This window comes from Lithobates pipiens, unplaced genomic scaffold (assembly GCF_037356315.1).
Source record: "Lithobates pipiens isolate NorthernLeopardFrog02 unplaced genomic scaffold, aLitPip1_a1.2 Scaffold_19, whole genome shotgun sequence".
NCBI classification, from domain to species: domain Eukaryota; kingdom Metazoa; phylum Chordata; class Amphibia; order Anura; family Ranidae; genus Lithobates; species Lithobates pipiens.
The window spans coordinates 132,428,632-132,451,969 of NW_027507764.1; the positions used below are offsets into that span (position 1 = coordinate 132,428,632).

The 23,338-nt window shown below is 39.4% G+C and overlaps 2 protein-coding genes across 2 annotated transcripts in view; one reads left to right on the plus strand and one right to left on the minus strand.

The window, feature by feature from the left end:
- Positions 1-3,942: 3,942 nt before the first annotated feature.
- Positions 3,943-14,330, plus strand: IL6 (interleukin 6). The gene is made up of 5 exons (XM_077493812.1): positions 3,943-3,955; positions 6,425-6,600; positions 10,043-10,147; positions 11,248-11,391; positions 12,303-14,330. Exons 1-5 carry the CDS (start codon positions 3,943-3,945, stop codon positions 12,471-12,473), a joined length of 609 nt encoding a protein of 202 aa, XP_077349938.1. The 3' UTR covers positions 12,474-14,330.
- A 13-nt stretch (positions 14,331-14,343) lies between these two features.
- Positions 14,344-23,338, minus strand: part of TOMM7 (translocase of outer mitochondrial membrane 7) — a 49,353-nt gene continuing 40,358 nt past the window's right edge. Inside the window, exon 3 of the mRNA XM_077491273.1 lies at positions 14,344-14,745. Within this exon, the coding sequence (XP_077347399.1) occupies positions 14,730-14,745 (16 nt within the window). The 3' untranslated portion in view covers positions 14,344-14,729. The remainder of the gene's footprint in view (positions 14,746-23,338) is intronic.

The window sequence follows — 23,338 nt, forward strand, 5'->3', positions numbered from 1 at the left end:
GTGTGTCCACGGGAATGTTTGACCATTCTTGGACGAGAAAGCTTGGTTCACAGACTCCACTTCAATTCTTCTCAAAGGTGTTCTATCGGGTTGAGGTCAGCACTCTGTGCAGGCCAGTCAAGTCCTCCACCCCAAACTCGCTAATCCATGTCTTTATGGACTTTGTTTTGTGAACTGGTCCAAGTCATTTGGTGGTCAAATGATCGGTCAACTCGAAAGAACACCTTTGGGATGAATTAGAGCGGACACTGTGAGCCAGGCTTTCTCGTCCAATATCAGTGCCTGACCTCACAAATGTGCTTCTGGAAGAATGGTCAAACATTCCCATAGACACACTCCTAAACCTTGTGGACAGCCTTCCCAGAAGATTTGAAGCTGTTATAGCTGCAAAGGGTGGGCCAACTCAATATTGAACCCTACAGACTAAGACTTGGATGCCAATAAAGTTCATGTGCGTGTAAAGGCAGGTGTCACAACACTTCTGGTAATATTGTACATATATATATTGGTATTTCTTACCATTCTGGTTGTTTCTTTAGAGCAGGCCTTTAGTCAGACTGCAAACTACAATTTCAGAGTGAAAGTGGAAGGACAAAGTGGGGACAGGCTGCATTTCCCCTCATTAACATAAAATGCAGACACCAAGCCCTGAGAGTGTTAAAGTGGTTGTACACCCTTACATACATCCAGCAAACTGACTGGTCTCAGGTGATACACAGAGATGAAACAAATCCTTCTACAGATGATGTACCTGTTGATCTGTGGTCCTCTCTTTTCTACAGCTTTCTAAAACACACAGATCAAAGGCTTTTTATAAGCTTCAGCAGACAGAGGGCAGGTATCTGATATCTCACACTGCACAGCACTGAGAGGAGAGCTGAGTGTAATTTGAGACCTGAGTGGAGGGAAAGGATACACACCCCTCTACACAGTCTCATAGGGAAACATGCACAGCTGAGGCTGTGAATCTCCTTCTATGTGTTAGGGGGGGGGGGGGGGGGCTGTCTCTGGAATTTCTGGGGTCTTGGGATAAACTGGCAGAAATGACTAATGTTGATAGCAGACAGAAGAGATTGGAGACATAAACTACACTAGGTGCTTTGGATTGAGGCAAGTACACATTATAGATGGATATGCTCTGTTCAGTTTGCATTTCAGAGGTTTACAACAACTTTAACCCTTTTGTTAGAAAGAATTCATATCTAGTTTACAGCCAATACTAATATATCTGTCAGCACAATATTGACAGGGTTGATTATGGTAAACATGAGCTCCCCTAGTCCCCTCATGAACTTTACATAGCAGAGGAAAACTTCAGCCTTGGAGTTTTCAGAAAGAAACAAGTAAAAAGGAAAGCAACATTTTTTTAAAGCAGTTGTGGAGAGCGTGTACCGCATCTCTGGGGACCCAATACGCGTGCCCGGCGGCCACGATGTCCGCCGGGCACCTACGATTGCTCATCACAGAGCAGGGACGTTGATCTGTGTGTAAGCACACAGATCCATGTCCCGCCAGCGGAGAGGAGAACTGATCATATGTTCCTTGTACAGAGGAACACCGATCGGTCACCTCCCCTCATCAGTCCTCTCCCCCCACAGTTAGAATCACTTCCTAGGACACACATTTAACCCCTGCAGCGCCCCCTAGTGTTAACCCTTTCCCTGACATTCAAATTTATACAGTAACTTTTTTTTATAGCACCGATCACTTTATAAATGTGAATTGTCCCAAAATAGTGTCAAAAGTGTCCGATCTGTCCACCGCAATGTCACAGTCATGATAAAAATCTCAGATTGCCGCCATTAGTAGTAAAAAATAAATAAAAAGAATTACAAATATATCCCCTATATTGTAGACGCTATAACTTTTGCGCAAACCAATCAATATACGCTTATTGGGATTTTTTTTACCAAAAATATGTAGAAGAATATATATCGGCCTAAACAGAGGTAAAAAAAATTATTATTTTTTTTTTTAAAATTGGATATTTATCCCTTTCCCGCCGAGCGTACGCACATCTGCGTACTCGGCTTCCGGGGGTTATACCGGGATGATGCCCGCACCTGCAGGCATCATCCCGGTACCGATTTTTACAGCAGGCGATTGGCTATCCAGGCATAACAACCGATGCGGCTAAAAGCCGCTCGGCTGTTATGCCGGAGGAGCGGGAGGGGACGCCCCCCCCTCCCGCCGCCTCTCGCCGCTGTTACCGGTGCTCCCGCTCGATCGGGAGCACCGATTAAAGATCCGTCGGCTCTGGCTGCTGGGGAGGAACTGGAACGAAGCCGTAATCGGCTTCGTTCCAGTCTCCTCATCGTAAACACGGAAGCGACGTCATGACGTCACTTCCCGTTTACTCGGCTGCCAATGGCGCCGGTTTTAAAAAAATATCCGGTATTCAGAATCGCCGTTTTCGGCGATCTGAATACACTGAAGTGTAAAGGAGGGGTGGGGGGTCTTTTAGACCCCCGATCCCTCCATAAAGAGTACCTGTCACCACCTATTACTGTCACAAGGGATGTTTACATTCCTTGTGACAGCAATAAAAGTGATCAAATTTTTTTTTTTTTTTTTTTAAACAATTTAGTCATTTAAAAATAAATAAAATAAATAAAAAACTAAAAAAAAAATTTTCAAAGCGCCCGCCGTCCCTGCGAGCTCGCGAAGCAAAGAAAACGCATGCGGAAGTCGCGCCCGCGTACGTAAACGGTGTTCAAGTCACACATGTGAGGTATCGCCGCGATCGTCAGAGCGAGAGCAATAATTCTAGCAGTAGACCTCCTCTGTAACGCTAACCTGGTAACCGTAAAAAATGTTTAAAGCGTCGCCTATTGAGATTTTTAGGTACCGTACTTTGTCGTCAATCTACAAGTGCGCGCAATTATAAAGTGTGACATGTTTGGTATCTATTTACTCGGCGTAACATTATCTTTCACATTTCGCAAAAAAATTGGGCTAATTTTACTGTTTTGTTTTTTTTTTATTCATGAAAGTGTCCCTTTTCCCAAAAAGTTGCGTTTAAAACACCACTGCGCAAATACCGTGTGACATAAAATATTGCAACAATCGCCGTTTTATTCTCTAGAGCCTCTGCTAAAAATATATATATAATGTTTGGGGGTTCCAAGTAATTTTCTAGCAAAAAATATGGATTTTAACTTGTAAACACCAAATTCCAAAAATAGGCTTAGTCATGAAAGGGTTATTATAGCAAAAAGTAATAAATATTGTATTTTTTTCAAAATTGTCGCTATTTTTTTGCTCATAGCGCAAACAATAAAAAAAGCAGAGGTGATCAAATACCACCAAAGGAAAGCTCTATTTGGGGGGGGGGGAAACGATCAAAATTTAATTTGGGTACAATGTCCCATGATCGTACAATCGTCATTCAAAGTGCGACAGCGTTGAAAGCTGAAAATTGGCCTGGGCAGGAAGGGGGTGGAAATGCTCGGTATTGAAGTGGTTAATGATGCTATGTGAATGGGAACATGTACAAATTATAAAGTTCCAATTTGGCTGCAAAAGTAGAAATACAGTTTAAGGGGAGATGCTAATTATATAACATGTCCCGAAATTATTGACGACTACGGGGAGCATCTGTATTTATTGAACAATCATCGAAAATTATAGAAAAGCAGAAAAAAAGTCTAGCTGGTAATCTTGCAGCATTCCATCCTATTTGTATACGTATGTATTCAGATCACAATTTGATCATTTTTTTTAATGAGTGATGAAATACTGAAAATACATCACTTTAGGGTAGTAAAATTACAACACATTGTGGGCTGTTCTCTTTTAAAACCATATGATTTGGAGTTTCCCTCTGCTCTCAATAAATACAAGACAAGACAGTATGGAGATCATTCATTCACAAGCCGAGCAAATTTGGGGCTCAGATACCAGCAGCCAACGTCAAAAAGAGAAAAGGGAAAGGCAAGGAGAATGGCTGGCACAAGTAAGTGAAACATGCTGGACAGACTGAGAAGTTTCTCGCACTGATATTCCATGCTGGTTTGAAAAAGCTGCTGTTGAGGAAGAATGTATTATGTAATAGGTTCTCTCTTATGAGGTTGTAACAAGGTTACTGTATATGTTATGTTAAAGTACATGGTACTATACTCAAATGGCTTTATAAAAGGGAACATACTACATAATGAGCGCAGATAACTTTGGCATTCTATTTTTACAGTTTTGTGGTTTTTGTTCAAGTGATCTTTGCTCTTGTAAGCGTTCTCATCTTCTGATCTGTAAGTGCTTTACAGCACAAATCCTGAACCAATGGCTAAGGATCTACATGTGCATCCAAGAGGTCTATTGGGTCCCTGCTGCCAGCCTACCTGTAGGTTCTTAGCTTTGGAAAACCTAAATTGCACACCTTGCTGCCGCATTTATTAGATTTTTTTGGGGTAGGGGCATGGATTTTGGTATTCTTAATGAGGCTGATCCGTCTAACCTGCAAAAATGTGTAGATGATTTCTGGGTAGTGTGCAATTGTCAACAGATGCTCATGGTACATAGTAGAGCTACAAGTCCAACGAATCAGAAAATTTATTATTTTACATATTAGAAATTTAAATGAATACCTGTCTGCTGTGGAAGGTGTTCAGTTAATCCTGCTATAAAATCCTATTCAATTATCAGCAATGTAGGTCCAATATTAACACACGGCAGCCTTTCAATATAAACGCAATGTTAAAAAATGTGAGTCACTCCTTAGTAAGAAAACAAAAAGATATTGTATCATTAGGCAGGAATAAATTTGCAGGTAGATACTGTCAAACTTGTTACAAATATAACAAATGCAAGCTTTTGGAATACTTTTTTTTCATTCTTAGGACAACTGTTTATGTGCCCAAATAAGGAACTTAGTGTATTGAAAGTTCATATTTTTAATATTTTGCAGCCAATAAAAATAATTGGCCAGTAGTATGCCTTCTCTACCTCATAGACATTACCAAGCATATTTTAGGGTAGAAAATAAAATATTGTTTGGGCCAGATTCTATTTCTTTTTTATATTAGAACATATATATATAGATATATAGCTATATATATTACTGTGTGGTGAATACCGAGAGAGCGAAGCCTAATTTTCTTCCTATATAGTACCAGTTTATGACAACAAATAATTAATTTGAATATGTACATCTATATTTCACACAACCCATAGGGGTCCATTGCGATCATGCATGTGCCTAGAGATGTGTTATTTTGTAACATTAGACAGGTGCACTGTTGTGCTTCAAGGTGCTTTTCCTTTGTGCCCTTATATGAGTTTTTATACACAATATAAATGTATTTGTTCATTTAGAATTTGGGGTAAATAGCCATTACCCACAGCTTGTTAATGTTTATTACCAAGCATATGTTATATGCAGCGGTGGCTGGTTATAAATCTTTTGGGGGGAAGTGGCAAGCAAACAGTGCAACCACAGACAACTGGTCATCAGGAGCACTGGCAATTACCTTCCCCTTCCTCTGCTCTCCTCCGCAGGCATCACAGCAGCTTCCTCTATGCATTTCCTCCCTTCTCCCCCTAGGCCAATTGGAATGCTTCTCCTTTCGGGCCAATCAGGAAATGGGTCTGAGAACCAGTGTGCCAATAGCAAATATCTATTCACTATTGTCACACAACTGGGTGAGATCAGGGCACAGTGCTCTGTGCCCTAATTCTGATGCTTTTTGAAGCCTATTAGAACCTCTGGCTCTAATCACGTGCTTCTAATGGACAGGCTGCCACTAGTTATATGCATTTTGAAGATCTGATATTGACTTCTATGGGCCTCCTAACACTCTAAAATGCGGGGGAAAAAGAACAGTATTTTTCAAAAAGTACCGCACTGCAGCACTGAGATGGCAACATACATTATCTTTATTAGTGCAAACCAGACCTCTACATTGCAGCACGTTAGAGCACATGCATTAAAACGCAACAGTCTAAATGGGTCCTAAAGCCCAACTTCTGCCAAAATGTATTTTGTTTTCGTAGAGACAGGAAAAGGGTTATAGCCTCTGAAAAGTTTTTGTTCTTACTATTCATGTACCTATTGAGAAAGTGATGGGAAACCTCTCCAAATGGCACACAAATATAGAAATATTTTTGTACAGTGGGAAAGGGTTACATTTTTATCCCTGTCTGTGCTTTCCTGTCCCAGAGTAACATGGACAGGAGATGAAGGAAAATTTCCCCAAGAGAGTCACAGACGGATGTAAAAACCTGGAAAAAAAAAAGTCTTCCCCGCTCTATCTGAATCTAGAAAAAATGGCTGGTGTTAGCTTTACATTTTTAAATAATCACTAATGAAAATACATTTTTTTGTAAGAGCTATCATTTTTGCCAGAATGTTTAAGCACTAGGAGTAAAGATGTAAAATTATTGTTTTTTTTAATGTTATATCTGACATCACAATCATTTATTGTTGCAGGATTCTATTCAACATCCATCCATCTGTTTGTATGTTTGGCAATAACTATTCTTGTAAAGTCTGTGAGCCCGGCACCTGTATCAGTTGCCTCCTCTGGTGACACTACTAATGAAAATTCCAGTGCCATCACTCTTATGGCAAAAATTATAGCAAGGGAGGCTGAAGAGTTATACAAGGTGAGTGTCTTCCAACCAATACTCTGTAGTTCTCAAGGCAGCATTAGCGGTTAGGTCCTATGAAATGAACGGTTATCAGGAGTTAGGCTCAATTCACATCTATGCATGTTGCTTTTGAGCATTTTTGCAGTGCTTGTCGTGTTTTTGGACATGCGTTTTTATCACGATTTTGCCAAGTTTTGCGTTTTTTTTTTCTTTTCTTTTTTTTTTACACTGTGGTTGCTTAGCAACCAGATATATAGAGTGAAAAAAAAAAGAAAAACAAAATAAAAAAAACCCCGCAAAAACGTTGTAAAAAAGCGGTACTTGTATTTTTGATGCAGGTCCATTGACTTCTATTACATGCAAAACCCTGCATTTTGCATGAAAAAAAGTCCCCGACCCTTTCCAAAAATGCAGAGGCACAAAAATGCATTGATGTGAACATGTTCCATAGGAACCCATGTTAAAAAATTTCCTTGCATTTCTGCAAAATGCATCAAAAAACACGCTAGTGTGAATCGAGCCTAAGGAAGGTATGCACCCAACACATAGTTGATTTCTTAAAACTGGGGAGTGCAAAATCTGGTGCAGCTGTGCATGGTAGCCAATCAGCCTCTAACTTCAGCTTGTTCAATTAAGCTTTGACACAAAAAAAAAAAAAGGAAGCTGATTGGTTTATATGCAGAGCTGCACCAGATTTTTGCATTCTCCAGTTTTAGTAAATCAGCCTCAATGGGTTATTTGGTATTTAGATTCTATTCCCCATAGATATGGGTGTACAACGTTTGAAGTGGAACTAAACCCTCCTATGCTTTACAGCCAAAGAAGCTGCCATCTACAGCCATGATGCTGCACATGTGATCAGTTGTGACATCGGCCATTTGACAGCTTTACAGTTCTGCTGAGATTCCAAGTAATTTTAACATCCATTTAATGGTTTCTCAAAAAAGTTACATTCAAGGTATGCCGTGAATGATACATTCACGGCATACCTTGAATGTATCTGTTTTGAGAAACCATTAAATGGATGGATTTAGTTCCTCTTAAGCATGGTGATGCTCATTGTCTTGGATATAATGGAAAGCAGTATTCATCCTGTAGACATACGACTATCCTGTGTATAAGCAATTCCACCAAATTACTTTCAGATGAGGCTTTAACGCTGGCTGATCAGCGAAACCTTTTTTTTACTTTCAAAGTTTGTTTTTCAGTTTGCAATACTTATTTTTCAGTTCTTAAATCATTTCTCTGGCTTTCCCTCAACATTGTTGCCAGTAAACTGTATTCAAATTCTTCTCAGCATCATTCCTTGCAGTCCCTTGGGGCATACAGCAGGCTAAGTGGAACTTCCTGTGTCACTGTGTGCGTTGTTCTGGTACTTCCTATCTGTGAAATTTCTGATCAGTCAGCCTTGTTCCCAGAACACAGATTCAAACAGTCGTCACATTTATGCGTTGTGCAGTTAATAAACTTTTGCTGAGAAGTTATATGAAAACAGGTGTGGGTATTAATGGCCGTCTGTACATGCCAAACTGTTATATTTCATTTTAATGCAGCCATTTCTTTAAACATATTTATAGAGTGGTTTTTATGAATGTTTTCTACTAGGCCAAAATCCAGGGGAATCTACCATTTGTCTATAAAGAGGAGTAGTGAATTTGGTTATTCTTCATGCCTTAGTTAGCATGGTTTGCTTCTTAGGCCTTGTAAACACAGGCTTTAGCTTGTATAGCAGTATGTACAGCAATATTTTACAAAGCTTTTAGCAGCTTTTGGTAACATTCAGCTATGGTTTGGAAATTTAATAGGGGGGCTGATGTCACTGTAATCAAGTTGTGTTAAAGCTTACTACAGTCTGCTAGTAGCTTGATTAACCACTTGCCAGCTCACGCAGATACACTGCGGCGGGTCAGCTCTCCTGTGAGAACTGACGTACCTGTACGTCGGTCCCTGCATAGAGGATAGCAGCAGCATGCCCCGCAGATTCGATGTCCGCTGGTGACCCACAAATGCTGTATATAGAGGCAGAACGGGGAACTGCCTATGATAAACAAGGCGATTCCCCGTTCTGCCTAATGACATGTCAGAGATCTTCTGTTCTCTGTGATCGGGAACAGCGATCTCTGTCCTGCCCCAGTGAGCGAACCCCCCCCTACAGTTAGAACACACATAACTCCTTGATCACCCGCCTAGTACCCCTTCCCTGCCAGTGTCATTTTTACATTGATCAGTGCATTTTTATAGCACTGATGAATGTAATAATGTCACTGGTCCCCAAAAAGTGTGATTTGGGGTCAGATTTGTCCGCCGCAAATTCACAGTCCCGCTAAAAATCCCAGATCACCGCTATTTCCAAGAAAAATAATAAAAAAATAAATAAAAGTCACAAAATCTATCCCGTAGTTTGTAGACGTGATAACTTTTTCTCAAACCAATCAATATATGCCTATTGCGATTTTTTTTTTACCAAAAAACATGTAGAATATATTTTGGCCTAAACCGCTGAATACATTTTTTTTATATATATATTTTTTTGTTTGGCTATGTATCATAGCAGAAAGAAAAAATTTTTTTTTTTTTAAATTGTTGATTTTTTTTGTTTATAGCGCAAAAAAATAAAAACTGCAGAGGTGATCAAATACCACCAAAAGAAAGCTCTATTTGTGGGTAAAAAAAAGGACATAAATTTTGTTTGGGTACAACTTTGACCGACCGTGCAATTGTCAGTTAAAGCGGCAAAGTACCATATCGCAAAAAATGGCCTGGTCCTTAAGGGAGCAAATCCTTCCAGGACTGAAGTGGTTAAAATTAAAATAACAGTCAATGCTCTCATTTATATATGAGATTAAAGGATAAGTTCACCTTTAAAAAAAATAAAAATAAATGCACATCTTTTTGCAGGTAAAATGTGCAGTTATAATTATTTTTTTTACTTGGAGAATGAAAAGTATTGCATCCAATGTAACATATTCCAAAAGGTGAACTTATCCTTTAAAGCCAAACTTGTAAATGTAAATTCCTGGAGTTGGGCTTTAAAGTGTAACTTTAATCAGAAAATTAGGTCCTGATAATTAGGTCCCTTTGGCGGGTATAGCTATGAAAAACATTAAAAAGAAGTGCCTATACTGTTTAAAATCCAGGAATGCACTATCACCCTGCTCTGCACATACTCAGTTACCCTTCATTCTCGGCACGGTGCCTAAAATCAGAAAAGTGCACAGTGAACAGAAGTTATTAAATATCAAGTGTCACATGATTTAGAAGATTTGGAGAACTCAACTACAAGTCATACAAAGCTTTAGTGGCAGCTGAGCATGCACTTGCCAGTACATAGGAAATGTAAACTTTATAAATGTTGGATTACTGGAAATCTTTTATTTTAATTGATATAACATAACATCGAGCTGTGTGCAAAATACATTTGTACAGGTATTGATTCATGAACCTTTTATCCTTACAGTTGTACACTCCCAATCTATGCACCAACAGTATGGAAGAGAATTTGAAACAAGAGCTGAATCTCCCAAAAATCACAGATAAATGCCTGAGCACACAATTTAATAAGGTAAAGATGCCACGCATGCCAATTACTAATTTACAATTAACCACTGAGTTCAGGCCAAGCTTATTTATTGTCTATGGGGCTATAATCAAAGTAAAGACAGTTTCTTCCATTAAAAGATTTGCTTTATCTGTCAACACAAACATGGCCCAATAAGAACAAACTGCTTGAAAGTTCAAGTGCCTGCGTGCTCAACAACCTTTTCCCACCCAAAGCTGGGAAAAAAGAATGGTGGGAATCAGATTGTATGTAAAGGCAGTACAAATGCCTTTTTTTTGTATTTTGTTTTGGATTCTCTATAAAAAAGGAACAGCCTCTGAGAAGGCCTTAAAGTGTAAGTTTACCTTTACAGAAAATCTGTAAGGTGACCTTACACTGGACCCCCTCCCCATCCCACCCGGTCCCGCTGTACCAGATTGCCGTGATCCCCCATGGTCACAGACCGAAAAGCCACTTCACCGGTCTGGGGATTTGAAATCCCCACGGCTTAATCTTGAATCCATATTGCTACTACAGGGACCATCTTGCCACTACTTGTCAGCATTCTGAGAAAAAGAGAGAAAGCCACAGACCGGTAAATCGTTTTTTTACTGTCTGACAGCAGAGTATAGCAGGACGTGGTGTTGGTCCAGTGTAAATTTCTATAAAGGTGAACTTATACTTTAAGGACACACTTTCACCTACCTATTCAGGACAAAGTGAAAGAACACACCCCCCCCCCCAACGCAATTTAAAGTCAGTGATCCATGCTCCTTCTCTACTGAAGAAGTCCACCTGGAGTAAATTCTGGTATCTGGTATGATGTTCTTGTTGTGTAACATCATCGCACACCACGTGACCATGTTTAAGCCTGCTGATTGGCCACTCACTGATTGGCCAGGTCACTTGCACCCTAATATCAAGTTTTGTTCTGTTAAAGAAAGCAAAGCACAGATGTATAAGTATACCTTGTTATGGGGTGGACTATCAAGAGGTTCTCACTTTGACCTGAATGGGCAGGTGACAGAGTTTAATATGGACACTGTGGTGGGATATAAACGTATGGACATTATTGTAGAATGCGGTTATCTAAACTGCATACTAATAACATTTCTGTTTTCTAGGATGAATGTCTACCTAAGATTCACAGAGATCTTCTCAGGTTCCAAAAATACTTGACCTTTTTGAAGAAAGCTTTAAAAAGTGAAAAGGAAAAAGTAGAGTACGTAAAGCACATGACCAAGACTTTGGCAGAAGCCATTAAGAACGTAAGCATTATTCTAATAACATGACTTTGTCTTGAAATTAAGCAAACAATGGAAGCTCAATGTAAATACTTTTCAACCTATAAAGTGGTTCTAAAGGAAGAACATTTTTTACCTTAATGCATTCAGATAAAAAACGTCTCAGTAGTTTCGCCCCCTCATCCCCAGTAGGAGCCATTAGCCCCAGCTGTCAATCAAGTCCACAGACCAGACCACTCTGTGCACACATATCTCTCTTTATCTATATCTATATATATATATATATATAAAAGGGCGCCTACAGTCCAACTTGGGAGCAGTCACATGTTCTTCTCCAGCACATTTTCCACTATTGATTAAGTCAGGGCTTGCTGATGACCTGTTTTACCTTCTGAGTCTTTAAGATCTGTGAGGATCCTGCAGTTGGACAATCAATGAGAAATGTTCTTTGTCTTCAGGCAGCATTTAGATTAGAAGTTTTTAAAAGCTGCTTCGGCGATTAGCTAGAGGGGCAGTGTAGGTATCTTTTGGGAATCCCTGGTGAAAGCACAACTTTAAGGGGTTTCCCCTTTCAACAAAAAAGTTGATAATCCCATACTTGTTCCCTAAAGCAAACTGGCGGGGAGTCTCTACAATCATCTACATAAAATAAAATAAAACAACACCAGCACAGCTGCTACAGCACTCAAAGCTGCTAAAATACATTGTTTGACACAACTACAGTATGGAAAACCCACTTGTTCCTTGTTGAAATTTAAATAATTTTTTTTTTTAGCAATCTAATCCACAATTTATTGGGCCCATATATGCGACTTACAATCTAAAGCTTTATTACACTAAAAATGATGTGAAAAGATTAAAGCTGAACAATATTATAATTTTTACCAACAGAAAATATGAAAACACCCTCTTAAAATTATTTTATTCTGTTTTAGATGGAAAAAAAGCTCTATGAAGAGAAAGAAGTCACTGGTGCAGACATTCCAATGGAGAACTTACAGTCCAAAGATTCTTGGAGCGAAAAGCTCACAACCTGCCTCATTCTAAAGTCCTTCAAAGACTACATGATCGATACATTCCGAGCTATACGAAGCATCAGTGGTTAAGCATACTTTTTCATATTCACTACTGTGTAGTGATACACACTTGTTCTGTTTGCAGAACTTTAGATTTACAGGAAGGTTGAATTGTGTAGTAACAATCTAACCTTCCAGTTAAAGAGTGCCTATTAGCATGATGACCAAATTATTTTATTATTTATTGTTATAATTGCCACTAATTTATTTTTTAAACTTAAATTATTAATTTTTATATATTTATTTAATATAATGTTTACATATTTGCTTTATGTTATATTTTTGGGTAATTTAATATTTGGATACGGTACCACAGAATACATCCAAAGGCTAAACAAGAGAACAAATTGCATTTTAAATAGACCAGCATTCAGCTAAATAGTATAACAATAATGGGAATGTGCTGTCCTATTTAAAATATCTCCTTACCAAACATGCTAGTTGCCTGTCATGCTGATCCAATGACTTTATTGCTTTCTGAGTCACATTACCCTAGAATAATGTGTGCAGGTTCTACTACCACATTTGAATTCCCTGGTTTTTGTATTTCAATATGCAGTTAGCAAGCAAAGAGCTACCCAAGTGCGGTCTGGGATTGAGCTTAGGTAACCCTTAAAAAAAAAAAAATTTTATGCTCTTTGAAATATTAGTGTAGGACTTACCAGACATGAGAAGCCAAAACACAAACTCCTCGTAATCTTTAATGGGCTGCCTACAACATGCAAAATAATGTGTGTTACCACAGATGCCTATTACTGTACAACAGCTGCGTCTTCTGCATCTGAAATTTCACTGGAGTCCATGGACAGTCCTGGTCATGCTGAAAATTTGCCTGGGTTCACACTTATGTGATATAGACACCGCATGTGATTCGCACAGGAATCACATCGCATTCCTGTGCACATCAAATGCGATGTCTGTGCGGTGTGATTTCAGCCATACATTTTCTATGGCTGAAATCACATCGGCACCAAAATGGTACATAACTTTTTTTCCCCCACACCTGAATCACATTGCATGGGTGCCAATCACACTGCATTTTGCGATCTGTTTCGGGGTGTCGTTGGATAACATTGCGCCCTGCAACAGATCACATGGACACTGTGTGGAGAACAAACGAGATTTGCTGTGTTTCCCCCATCGCATAAGTGTAAACCAGGGCTTAGTCTCAGCTCTGTTCTCATTGTGTTTTAAACGGCTGGCAATGCATAACTCATAAGTAGCCTAAATGCCAACCAGTGCTGTCAATCTGGCTGCATGGGGTTAAAGGGAAATGTATAAAGAAAAAAAAAAAAGTCTTCTGATTTAAGCACCTGTGTAATGGCTTTTCTTCACATCATGGGGGTTTAGCATTGTCATTCAAGTCTATAGGAATTGAAAACCTGCTTGTAGCAGGTCAACTATAACTCAATTGAACCTGTCACTAAATTCTAAATAATCTCAGAAGCATCTCAAACTGATGGCATCAATACAGATGAGCTGCCAATGCAAAGCAATGGAACAAAAACCAGACTTGTACCTTTTTTCTTTAACACACTGCAACACAACACATGATGGTGTGCTGCAGTGTTGGCCGGTCAGCACTTACTGAAATGCGAGTTGGCTTGCAATTCTAAAAGAATAGTGCCACAGCACAGAGAGTCCCATACATTACCACTGTGTGCAATAAAGCAGGTTTTACTACAATGCATAGATGTGAAGGCAGCCTGTATCGGAGACATGTATTCGGCCCTGTAATGGGGCAGGGAGGACACCACAAGTATTTTCTGTGAAAAGCAAACCAGTATACCCTAAAGGGTTAACCATGTTGGATGTATTCACTGCTGCATAGTTATTTATTGCAATTTCCCTACTGTTATTTATTCTTGTTTTTAAATGTGTTATGAAAAGGTCAAATAAATTATTTTCTCTTAAATCTTTATTGGATGCAATCGTCATTTTTCTCCAGTTACCACTAAATACAGGATATGTTAGGTTCCTTTTGTATTTAAAAAAACAACAGATAAATAATGTACATTTACTTTTATAACCAAAAACAAGGTTAATGATTTTTTTGGAAGGGAATGTACATAGGCTAAACATCAGTGTAAAAATACAGAACACAAAAAAAATAAAAATAAATCAGTCCTGCTGCTGCATTGATGGATCAAATGGTATGGCAGTAGTAAGTGAAACGAATCCAAGCTGCTTAAGGTTTGTAAACTGTGGCACCAGTATTCCTCTCTTTCAAGCCAGCGGTGATGGAGATTTTCAGCGTCTGGACCCAATGGTGTATTTCTGAACTCTTCATCCCCAGAGAAGGCTAAAGGAAATAAATTAACAAAATTCAGCATGACCAACGTTGGGTGGATAATGTGCAACCTCACCAGAGCCCATAATAGCACACTGTTGGAGACATTTACCAGTGGACAAGAGTGTGTTACTAGAAGGACCTCTGGTCACATTTGAAAGTGGCTAGAGTAATCCTGAATCCAGGTACTCTGGCTACTGTTGAAAAAAAAAAAAAAAAAAAAACAGTATTTAAGATTTAAATAAGAAGCTGACACCTACTTTTTCCCTCTGCCCACTATTATTGTGGGAAAACGGTCTCTCACCTCGCTGGTTCTATTAATTTAATGGGCTACAAGCCTCCATTCAGATATAACTGTATTGATCGAGGCAAATGAGCAGCTCTTCATAACTGCATTTTCCAGCAGTACACTCTGAGGCTGCAGTGTCTGCAAGATGGGTTATTACATGAAGGGCTCTGAAGCTTATAAGAATTATTTATCCACTTAAAAATACTGAGCCATTTTTAGAATGGCAGGTAAACTTTTTAAAGTTCTAGGTTTAGAAACACTAGTAAGTTCTCTGCAATCATGCTTCCAATACATTTTCCCGAATTCACAAATTTTCACCATCCAAGCTAATCCTAAGCAATAAATGTTCTAAAGTATATCCTAAAGTAACTAACCTAAAAAGGCTTCCCACTCCTAACACCCATGCTGACTGACTAACCTGTGTAAGAAAGATGTATATACTTATCTATTTTCAGCCCACTCCAGTCAAATGATTCAGCCCCCCACATCAGTAAGCAGCGGATGCAGGGGAGAGGAGGGAGCGCCAACAATGGATGAGCCATATGTGCCTATGGGTGATGTCAAGATTTCAGACTTCACCAGCCATTGTCAAGTGCTCTCTCTTCTCCCCTGCAGCCACAGCTGGCTGACACAGGGGAGATTACATGCCTGGACTAGAGTAGGCAGAAAAAAAAGGCAGGTTTGTACATTTATTTTTTTCTTTCTAAAACCTACCCCTTCTAATAGGTAGGTGTTAGGGGGAAGAGAAACATTTTTTTAAGACTATATATGTTTGTCTGGAATTCTACTTTCAGTTAAAATGTAAAAAAAAAAAAAAAAGAAAAAAAAAAAGGATACAGTAGGAGGGGTTTTTTTTTCCCACCGCTCTTATTAGGGGATTTTGGATTCACTAGTGAAAGGATATTTTTCCATTGTGAAGAAATCCCATCACGCAGCTGTCATGAGGACATGAGTTCCCATTGGAAGATCTCTCTATTCTTGTCCTGGAGGTAACTTAAAATTTTGGATTTACACTCATTTTTATTCCTGGTGACATTTGTGCTCAGGAGAATTGGAGAGAGTAAATTTCCTTCATGGGGACAAAGACAGCAATAAAATCCTGGCAGTGGCTCTATCGCTTCACCACTCCAAAAGTTTTGCTTTTAATTATGTTTTGAGTAAATCTCTGAGACAGATTTGATATTGTTAAAGAGGAAGTAAAGGCAATAATAAAAAAAAAATGCAAACTGCAAGGCAAAGGCATAATGAGCTAGTATGCATAGCATACTAGCTCATTATGAATAACTTACCTGAGAACGAAGCCCCCGAAGCGGCCCTCCGTCTTCATCTTCACCGCTGCCATGTATCCCGGAGTAACTTCCGGGTCTCGCTGCTCCGGCGCTGTGATTCGCTGGAGCTGCGATTACGTCACTCCCGTGCATGCGCACGGGACCCGACACGAGCGGCATATCGCAGTGATCTGCAGCCTGCTCATAGGTTTAGGAGATATTTCTTGGACCTACAGGTAAGCCTTAATCTAGGCTTACCTGTAGGTCAAAGTGGTTTGTAAGGGTTTAAAACCACTTTAAAGATCTGAGACATTTGCACTCAAGAAAGTATATGTTGGCAGTACACCACAGATCCATTTGAAAATGCAACATTGTACTAAAATGAAACTAAAGTCTCAAAACTGGTCAACTCTTCATTGCAGAAGAGACCTGCAATAATATAAACCTACCTGCCTGCTCAGTCTGCTATACAATGTGAGGTGTATGCACAGCTCAGTTTATATGACTGAACTGAAATAACTGAACTCCTGTGCATGCCATGTCACGCCAGCCAAAGAACACAGCCACGGCCTGCCACCAGGAAGAGGGTGGTACAAAATGCCCATGCTGGCCAGGGACTTTAGACCACTGATGCAGAGGTAAGTATTGCATACTTTAATTCCACTTTAAACTGGTCATACATCAAGTTAAAGTGCAACATTGTTAAGTCCTGCAAAACCCCCTCATCAGATATGTGATGCCAATGGATCCATGGTGCGCGGGCAACATTTGCTTTGTTATAATACTCACCAGTTAGTCATTGCTGCAGCACCCCTATAATTCAGACTTTATTCAGGGAGGAGCTAGATGTAATCTATGGCACATTTTCATTCAAAACACAGACTCAAGAAGTAGCTAGGGTCATGTTTTATATTTGCTTTTTAAGCAGCAGAAATTGGAATTATGAATAGAGCTGTGTTCTTATAGTAAAATCTGTCTCATTCTTCCTATTTCGCACTGCAGCAAGATTAATCAATCTTCCCAAGTGTTGAACAATGCTACCCATAGTCGGCTGGGATGGTTAACTGTAAAGTATCCTTTCCATAGCAGCCATATGTACAGTTCTCTATTCCTCCTATTTAATACAGCAGCTATGTAGTCCCTACTACTCCCATCAGTAGACAGATACAGCTCTCCCCCTCCCTTCTGTCTACTGCACTCTGCTAGGAAGCAAGACCCATATCCCCCTGTTCCCTGTGAGTCATGTGGCAGGAGATTACGTGACCATAATTCACATGAAAAGAGCACATAAGAAGCTGGGTACCAGTGTACAGCAGTTGCCAACCTGGCAAGTAGGTCTGGGTGGAACGCTTATGTGCTTAGTGTCCTTGTCACTCTGAGCTTTTGCCAGCTGATTTTACAACCATAAACTCCAACAAGTAAGGACTTCCGATTCCTCTAGTAATAAATTGCACTTTAACACTATTGTCTCCCTCCATTTTGTAAAGTGCATTGCAAATCGTTGGCACTATATAAATCCTATATAATAATAACCCTGTGTATAATGTTATTGTGTAAGAAAACCTTGATTAGACAGGGCACTAGCAGATGGGTACAAGCCATGTAAGCTCAAAGCTCAGAGCAGGACTTGGGATATGGTAGGACAAGGCAATTGTGAGAAGAATCATTTGAAACAGCAGAGATAGGATTTTTGAATAGAGCTATGTTCCTGTAGTAAATCTATCTTGTCCCTCCTATTTTACACTGAAGCACAATTAATCTTCCCCAATGTTGAACAATGCTACCCATAGTCTGCTGGGATGGTCAACTGCAAAGAATCCTTTCCATAGTAGCCATATGTACAGTTCTCTATCCCCTCATCTGCCACAACAGTTAACTATGCAGTGTACATCCAACCAAATGTAAGGTGAGTAATCATGTAATAAAAAAAAATGGTAGGTTGTGTTACTAGAAGCCTTTAAAAACTGGCAAACATGTCACTACTCCACTTGGGTTGTTACTAAACCCAGGGCCCTGCATTCACTATATCTGGTCTCCCACAGTACACAGAACATGGAAATCTTATTATTTTAGTAAATATAAACAGCTAAATACCTTTTCTCATCAGCATTTAGAGCAGTCTTGTGACTCCTATCAGTGTCTGGTTAAAACTTGTAGGTGTAGTCATTCTTTTCTAACTATCCTAAGAGGCTGCAGGGCCCCTGACCCTCTGTCTAGACAGTGCTGATTGGCCCTGTGCTGCTCACATGCACCCTTCCAAGAAAAAAAAAATCTCTAACAATACACTCCAAACTGAGCATGTAAAGAGTGCCCCCAAAGCTCTGTACTATCAGAAGATGGATTGGGATGGATTGGGGACCTTTTTACACAATACAGAGGATTAAGCCCTGACTGATTTTACGGTTGTGGGATAAGTAACACTTTAACAGGGAAATCATCTGGCTGGGTATTGCCAGCTTATGTTTACTTTATAACGGACAAATAACATTGTTGCCCTGTGAGCCCAAGGTGCCTTATGATTCTGGGTCCAACCCACTGGGAATCCTTGGCTTTTCTCCAACTTGGACCTCTGAGTGCAAGGTTTAGTGACCAACAGAGACCTATAGCATTCTACGTTATAGCAAAGTAGCCAATTTGATCTGAATTATTGTACAGATCTGGAATAAATACACCAAGATTAATGTAAGAATATATATTGCCCTTGTATTTAGGCAAGATATGATTATTCTAGAGATCAGCTTTTAAGCCCAATTCTATTTTATGTTTTTAAAAGTTATTCCAGCACTCATAAGAATAAAAAAGCAGCTCTCTGGTGGAAAGGTGAAACTGAGCTTTACTAAAGTTCTTTGCCTCGTAGAGACCTGTAACTTTGCTAAGAGTATTACGCACACAGTCAAAATTAGCAACATTCTAATTTGCATACTCCCATTTTTGGATGTAGATATTATGAAACAAGGGGCACCCCTCATCGTCCTTCACTTCCTAAAAAAGTAAAGAATCTCTTTGTCAAACAAAAATAGAAGTTCCTTTAAAGTAAGGATTCTTATAAATCACTTAAACTTAAGATAGAAAAATTCAAACATTGTTTTTTAAAAAATTCCCACAATGTGGCCTCCTTGATAATGTCATGGAAAATACTGAGCCAGGAATAGCAAAATAAAGCTGCCACTATGAAGTGATTCAAGCTTGATGTTTCATCTACAACATGGACTGCTAAACATATATGAGTTTAGAACATATTTCCAGGGAATAGTCTAGCAATTGGATGGCATCTCCAAATCTATTCATAAAGAATAATATGATTTTAAAAGGAACACTCTTATGTGAAGCAGCCAGTGATGTTACTGGCACATGCACACTGTACTCGAGAGCTCTGCTGTGGCTGTGACGTCATCGCGGCTCAGCTATTCAATCTCGGAAGGAGCCCGCAAGCCAAGACGGAAAACCAGGTGAAGATGGATCCCTGCTAGCTATGCAATGACATTATCCTCGGAGGGGGGCTTTTTTTTTTCCACCTTAGCTCCAGAAGGTGGTACACTCTTCATGGCAAGGCCATTTTTTGCTATTCAGCACTGCGCCACTTTAACTATCAATTGCATCGTCATGCAACACATTTTGTTCACACAAATAGAGCTTTATTTTGGTGGTATTTGATCACCACAGAGTTAAAAATTTTTGCTATATAAAAAAAAGAAGAAAAAAAAAAAAAGGCCCACAAATAATGAAAAAAACAGCAAAATGTTTTACTATAAAACATACAGGTGCTAGCCAATCACCTGACTTAAAGCCAATAGAAAAATCTATGGAACGAGGCCCAGGGAACCTTCCAGATGTGTTTGTGTGGAAGAATCGACCAAAATCACACCTGAGCAATGCAATGACTAGTTTCTCCACACAGTAGGGGTCTTGAAGCGATCATGACCAACAAGGGATTGTGTATTAAAGTAATAAATAGATTTCAGTAAACATGTTCAATACTTTTTCCCTGTGACATTCCATTTTATTACACATAACTTCATTTCTGAACTGATTTGTTTTGGTTTCTTTGTATGTATGGATTGAATGGGTTGTTACTAGCACCTTAAGGCTCGGTTCACACAGGGGCGACTTGTCCAGGCGACTTCGCCGCCTGACAAGTCGCGCCCCGTTCTGTACTACGGAACCGTTCGATAGGAGCGACTCAAGTCGCTCCGACTTAGAAAAAAGGTTCCTGTACTACTTTTGCGGCGACTTCGGGCGACTTGCATTGACTTCTATACAGAAGTCGTTTTGCAAGTCGCCGCTGAGGTCGCGGCAGGTCACGGCGCTGCAAGTCGTGCCGCCTACTGTGTGAACCGAGCCTTAGAAATACAGTTACCTAGAAAAATTGTGACATGTCCAATACTTATTTTACCTGCTGTATCCAATAAAAACAAATGTATTCATAAATTCGATCTTGATGTACCGACAGCCAATCTCATTTCTTGAGGTCCACAAAATGCCAGGACAGTACAAATATCCCCAAGTTTCCCCTTTTTTGAAAATTTAATCTTTTTTTTTTTTTTTTTTACATACTGTTACCATTGCTGTACAGCATCATCATATGATGGTGTGGTGGTGATCAGGGATACTTACTAGTGACAGTTAAAGAAAAAAATAATAATTTCTTATAAAATTTTTACATTTTAGTTTCTTTTTTTTTTTTAAACATTTATCTTTTGATGATCATTTTAAAAGCAATGTTTTCTATTGTCATGACAGCTGTGATTACTAGTGATCTTTGATTGGCTACAGCTAATCACGTTACAGGGTGCTGTGATTGGCCCAGGTACCATGTCATAGCTGTGAGCCAATCATAGCATCAATCTGCAGAAAACAGCCATTATGAATAAAATTCATTCATAACAGCTTTAATGACACTGTGATCATGTGATCGCATAGCAGTGTCTGGTTAGCAGGATCTGCAATCTGCCTTGTCCAGTGAAGACAGCGGTTGCAAGAGCAGCATTCTACGCACCCCTAACCCGGAACAGGCTGTACATGGTCCAGCCTGCCCATGCTGGCTGCCCACAATATATGTACTGTGTGCAGTCAGCAAGTGGGTAAACAGGGTTTACTACCGCTTAAACGCTTTCCTACAATTGTGCCTACTTTTCCTGGAGCTGGATGTGAGGTGTGATTTTTAAAACAAAGCGAAGTTAGACCTCTTATAATTTTAGGGTTCTAACTAGAAGCTGAGCAATTTGTGCATCCGTTTAACAAAGTGAAATTGGGAGAGCACGTTTTTCAGAGTTTGTAGGCGAACAGGAGGTTTTGCGCATATTAGCGCTTCATAAACTTTGGATTCTGTTTGCACGTTTCAGCACACATGGGATGAGAAAGTTGATAATTTGAACCCTTACTAATGGAGGAAAATGTTCTAATTTTTACTTTTTAAGCTTGTTTGATATTTTGTGATTGATTTATGTTCTTGCATTATCTTTTGTACACAAATGCTGGGGAATAATTTTTTTTTTTTTCCTGTATAGCGCTGCACTAGTTTATCTATGCAAATTTGTTGTGAGTGTGAAACATTTATTTGGTCCAAGCAGGCTGTTTACGTTTATCTCATACACATATTATTTGTATTAACAGGAGTCTAGGGTTGCACGCACAGTTTATTTTTCATTTTTTTTACACTGCCCCTGACCCTGTCGCCGATTTCTTGGGGCGCTTTTGGTAGGTCCTGACCACAAAAGCTGCAGTTTTGGAAATGTCGTGTAGCCATTACAATTTGGTCCTTGTCAAAGTCATTTAAATCCTTACGCTTGCCCATTTTTTTCTGCTTTCAACACATCCATTTCAGGGGCAAAATGTTCACTTGCAACCTAAAATATCCCACCCACATTCGGGTACCACTGTGGCGGGACAATCAAGGTTATTCACTTTACCTGTCAGAGGTCATAATGTTGTAGCTGATCGCGTGTGTGCATATAGGGATACATACACACACAAATACGTGGCAGCACATTGCAATACACACTATTGCAACCTGTCCTACTTTTTTTCAATGCACACCAAAGCAGGCTCCTGTTTTCTTGTTATTTGTTAAATTTGTCCGGGCCTGGATTATGAAATTTTTCATTGTAATAAGATAACTTTCATATAAAATACATTGTTATAAGTAATGCAAGAGTCCCCTTTTAGAAATATGTAGCAAAAATACATTTCTGGATAGGAATTTTGTGTTGTGTAATGCATGAAATGCTATGGGCATTTTTGTTTGCATTTCAAACATCAGAAGTTTACTGAAGTGCGATTAACAAAGTCAGCAATTTCTTCAACGTAAAAAGGAAATTCACAAAACAAAAGTAATTAAAAGGTAACTTGATTACAAGATACTGTTTCAAACATTTTTTTTAAATTATTTTTTAAATCTTTGATTTGGATAAAAATGTTAAAACCCCATCAGGTTTTTATTGCTATCCTCATTGGGGAATGGAAAATCCCTAATTTTCAATATGTCATAGAAAAATGAGGCGAGGGGAAATTCTGCAGACTGGGACACCTTTGCCAGTATCCATTAAACTTCCTGTTCCATCTCTGGTACAGGAAGTGATGAAACAAAGATAGCAAAAAAAAAATAAAATTCAAGTTAGTTACTTGTTTTCCAGACGTCTTTCAGAACAGCACCTGAGAGATAGTGACTCCTCCCACTGGACCACAGGAAACACCTTCTTCCTCTAGAAGAGAGGCACCTCCCTACCAAACCTCAGTTGTAGAAGAGAACCTCCGGCCCCAGTTGGAATGCATAAGTACATATGTTACACACAGTCACAGCATAGTACATCAAATTAATAGGGCGAGTACTTGCACTGTCCTGAAAGACTTCTGGAAAACAAGTTACCGGTAAGACTAACTTGAATTTTCCCAACGGGTCTTTCAGGACAGCATCTGAGAGGATAACAGAGACTTACCCCCTTAGGGTGGGACAACAGCCTGCAGAACCTTCCTGCCAAACGCCTGATCACTGGCAAATGTGAGATCCAGTCTGTAATGACGCACAAAGGTGCGGAAATTTAACCACGTT

What these genes read in the sequence shown, in the direction of transcription:
- IL6 (XM_077493812.1), top strand. An exon ending in AGGCTGAAGAGTTATACAAG is followed by an intron (nt 6,601 to 10,042) that starts GTGAGTGTCTTC and finishes TTATCCTTACAG; the next exon opens with TTGTACACTCCCAATCTATG. An exon ending in TGAGCACACAATTTAATAAG is followed by an intron (nt 10,148 to 11,247) that starts GTAAAGATGCCA and finishes TCTGTTTTCTAG; the next exon opens with GATGAATGTCTACCTAAGAT.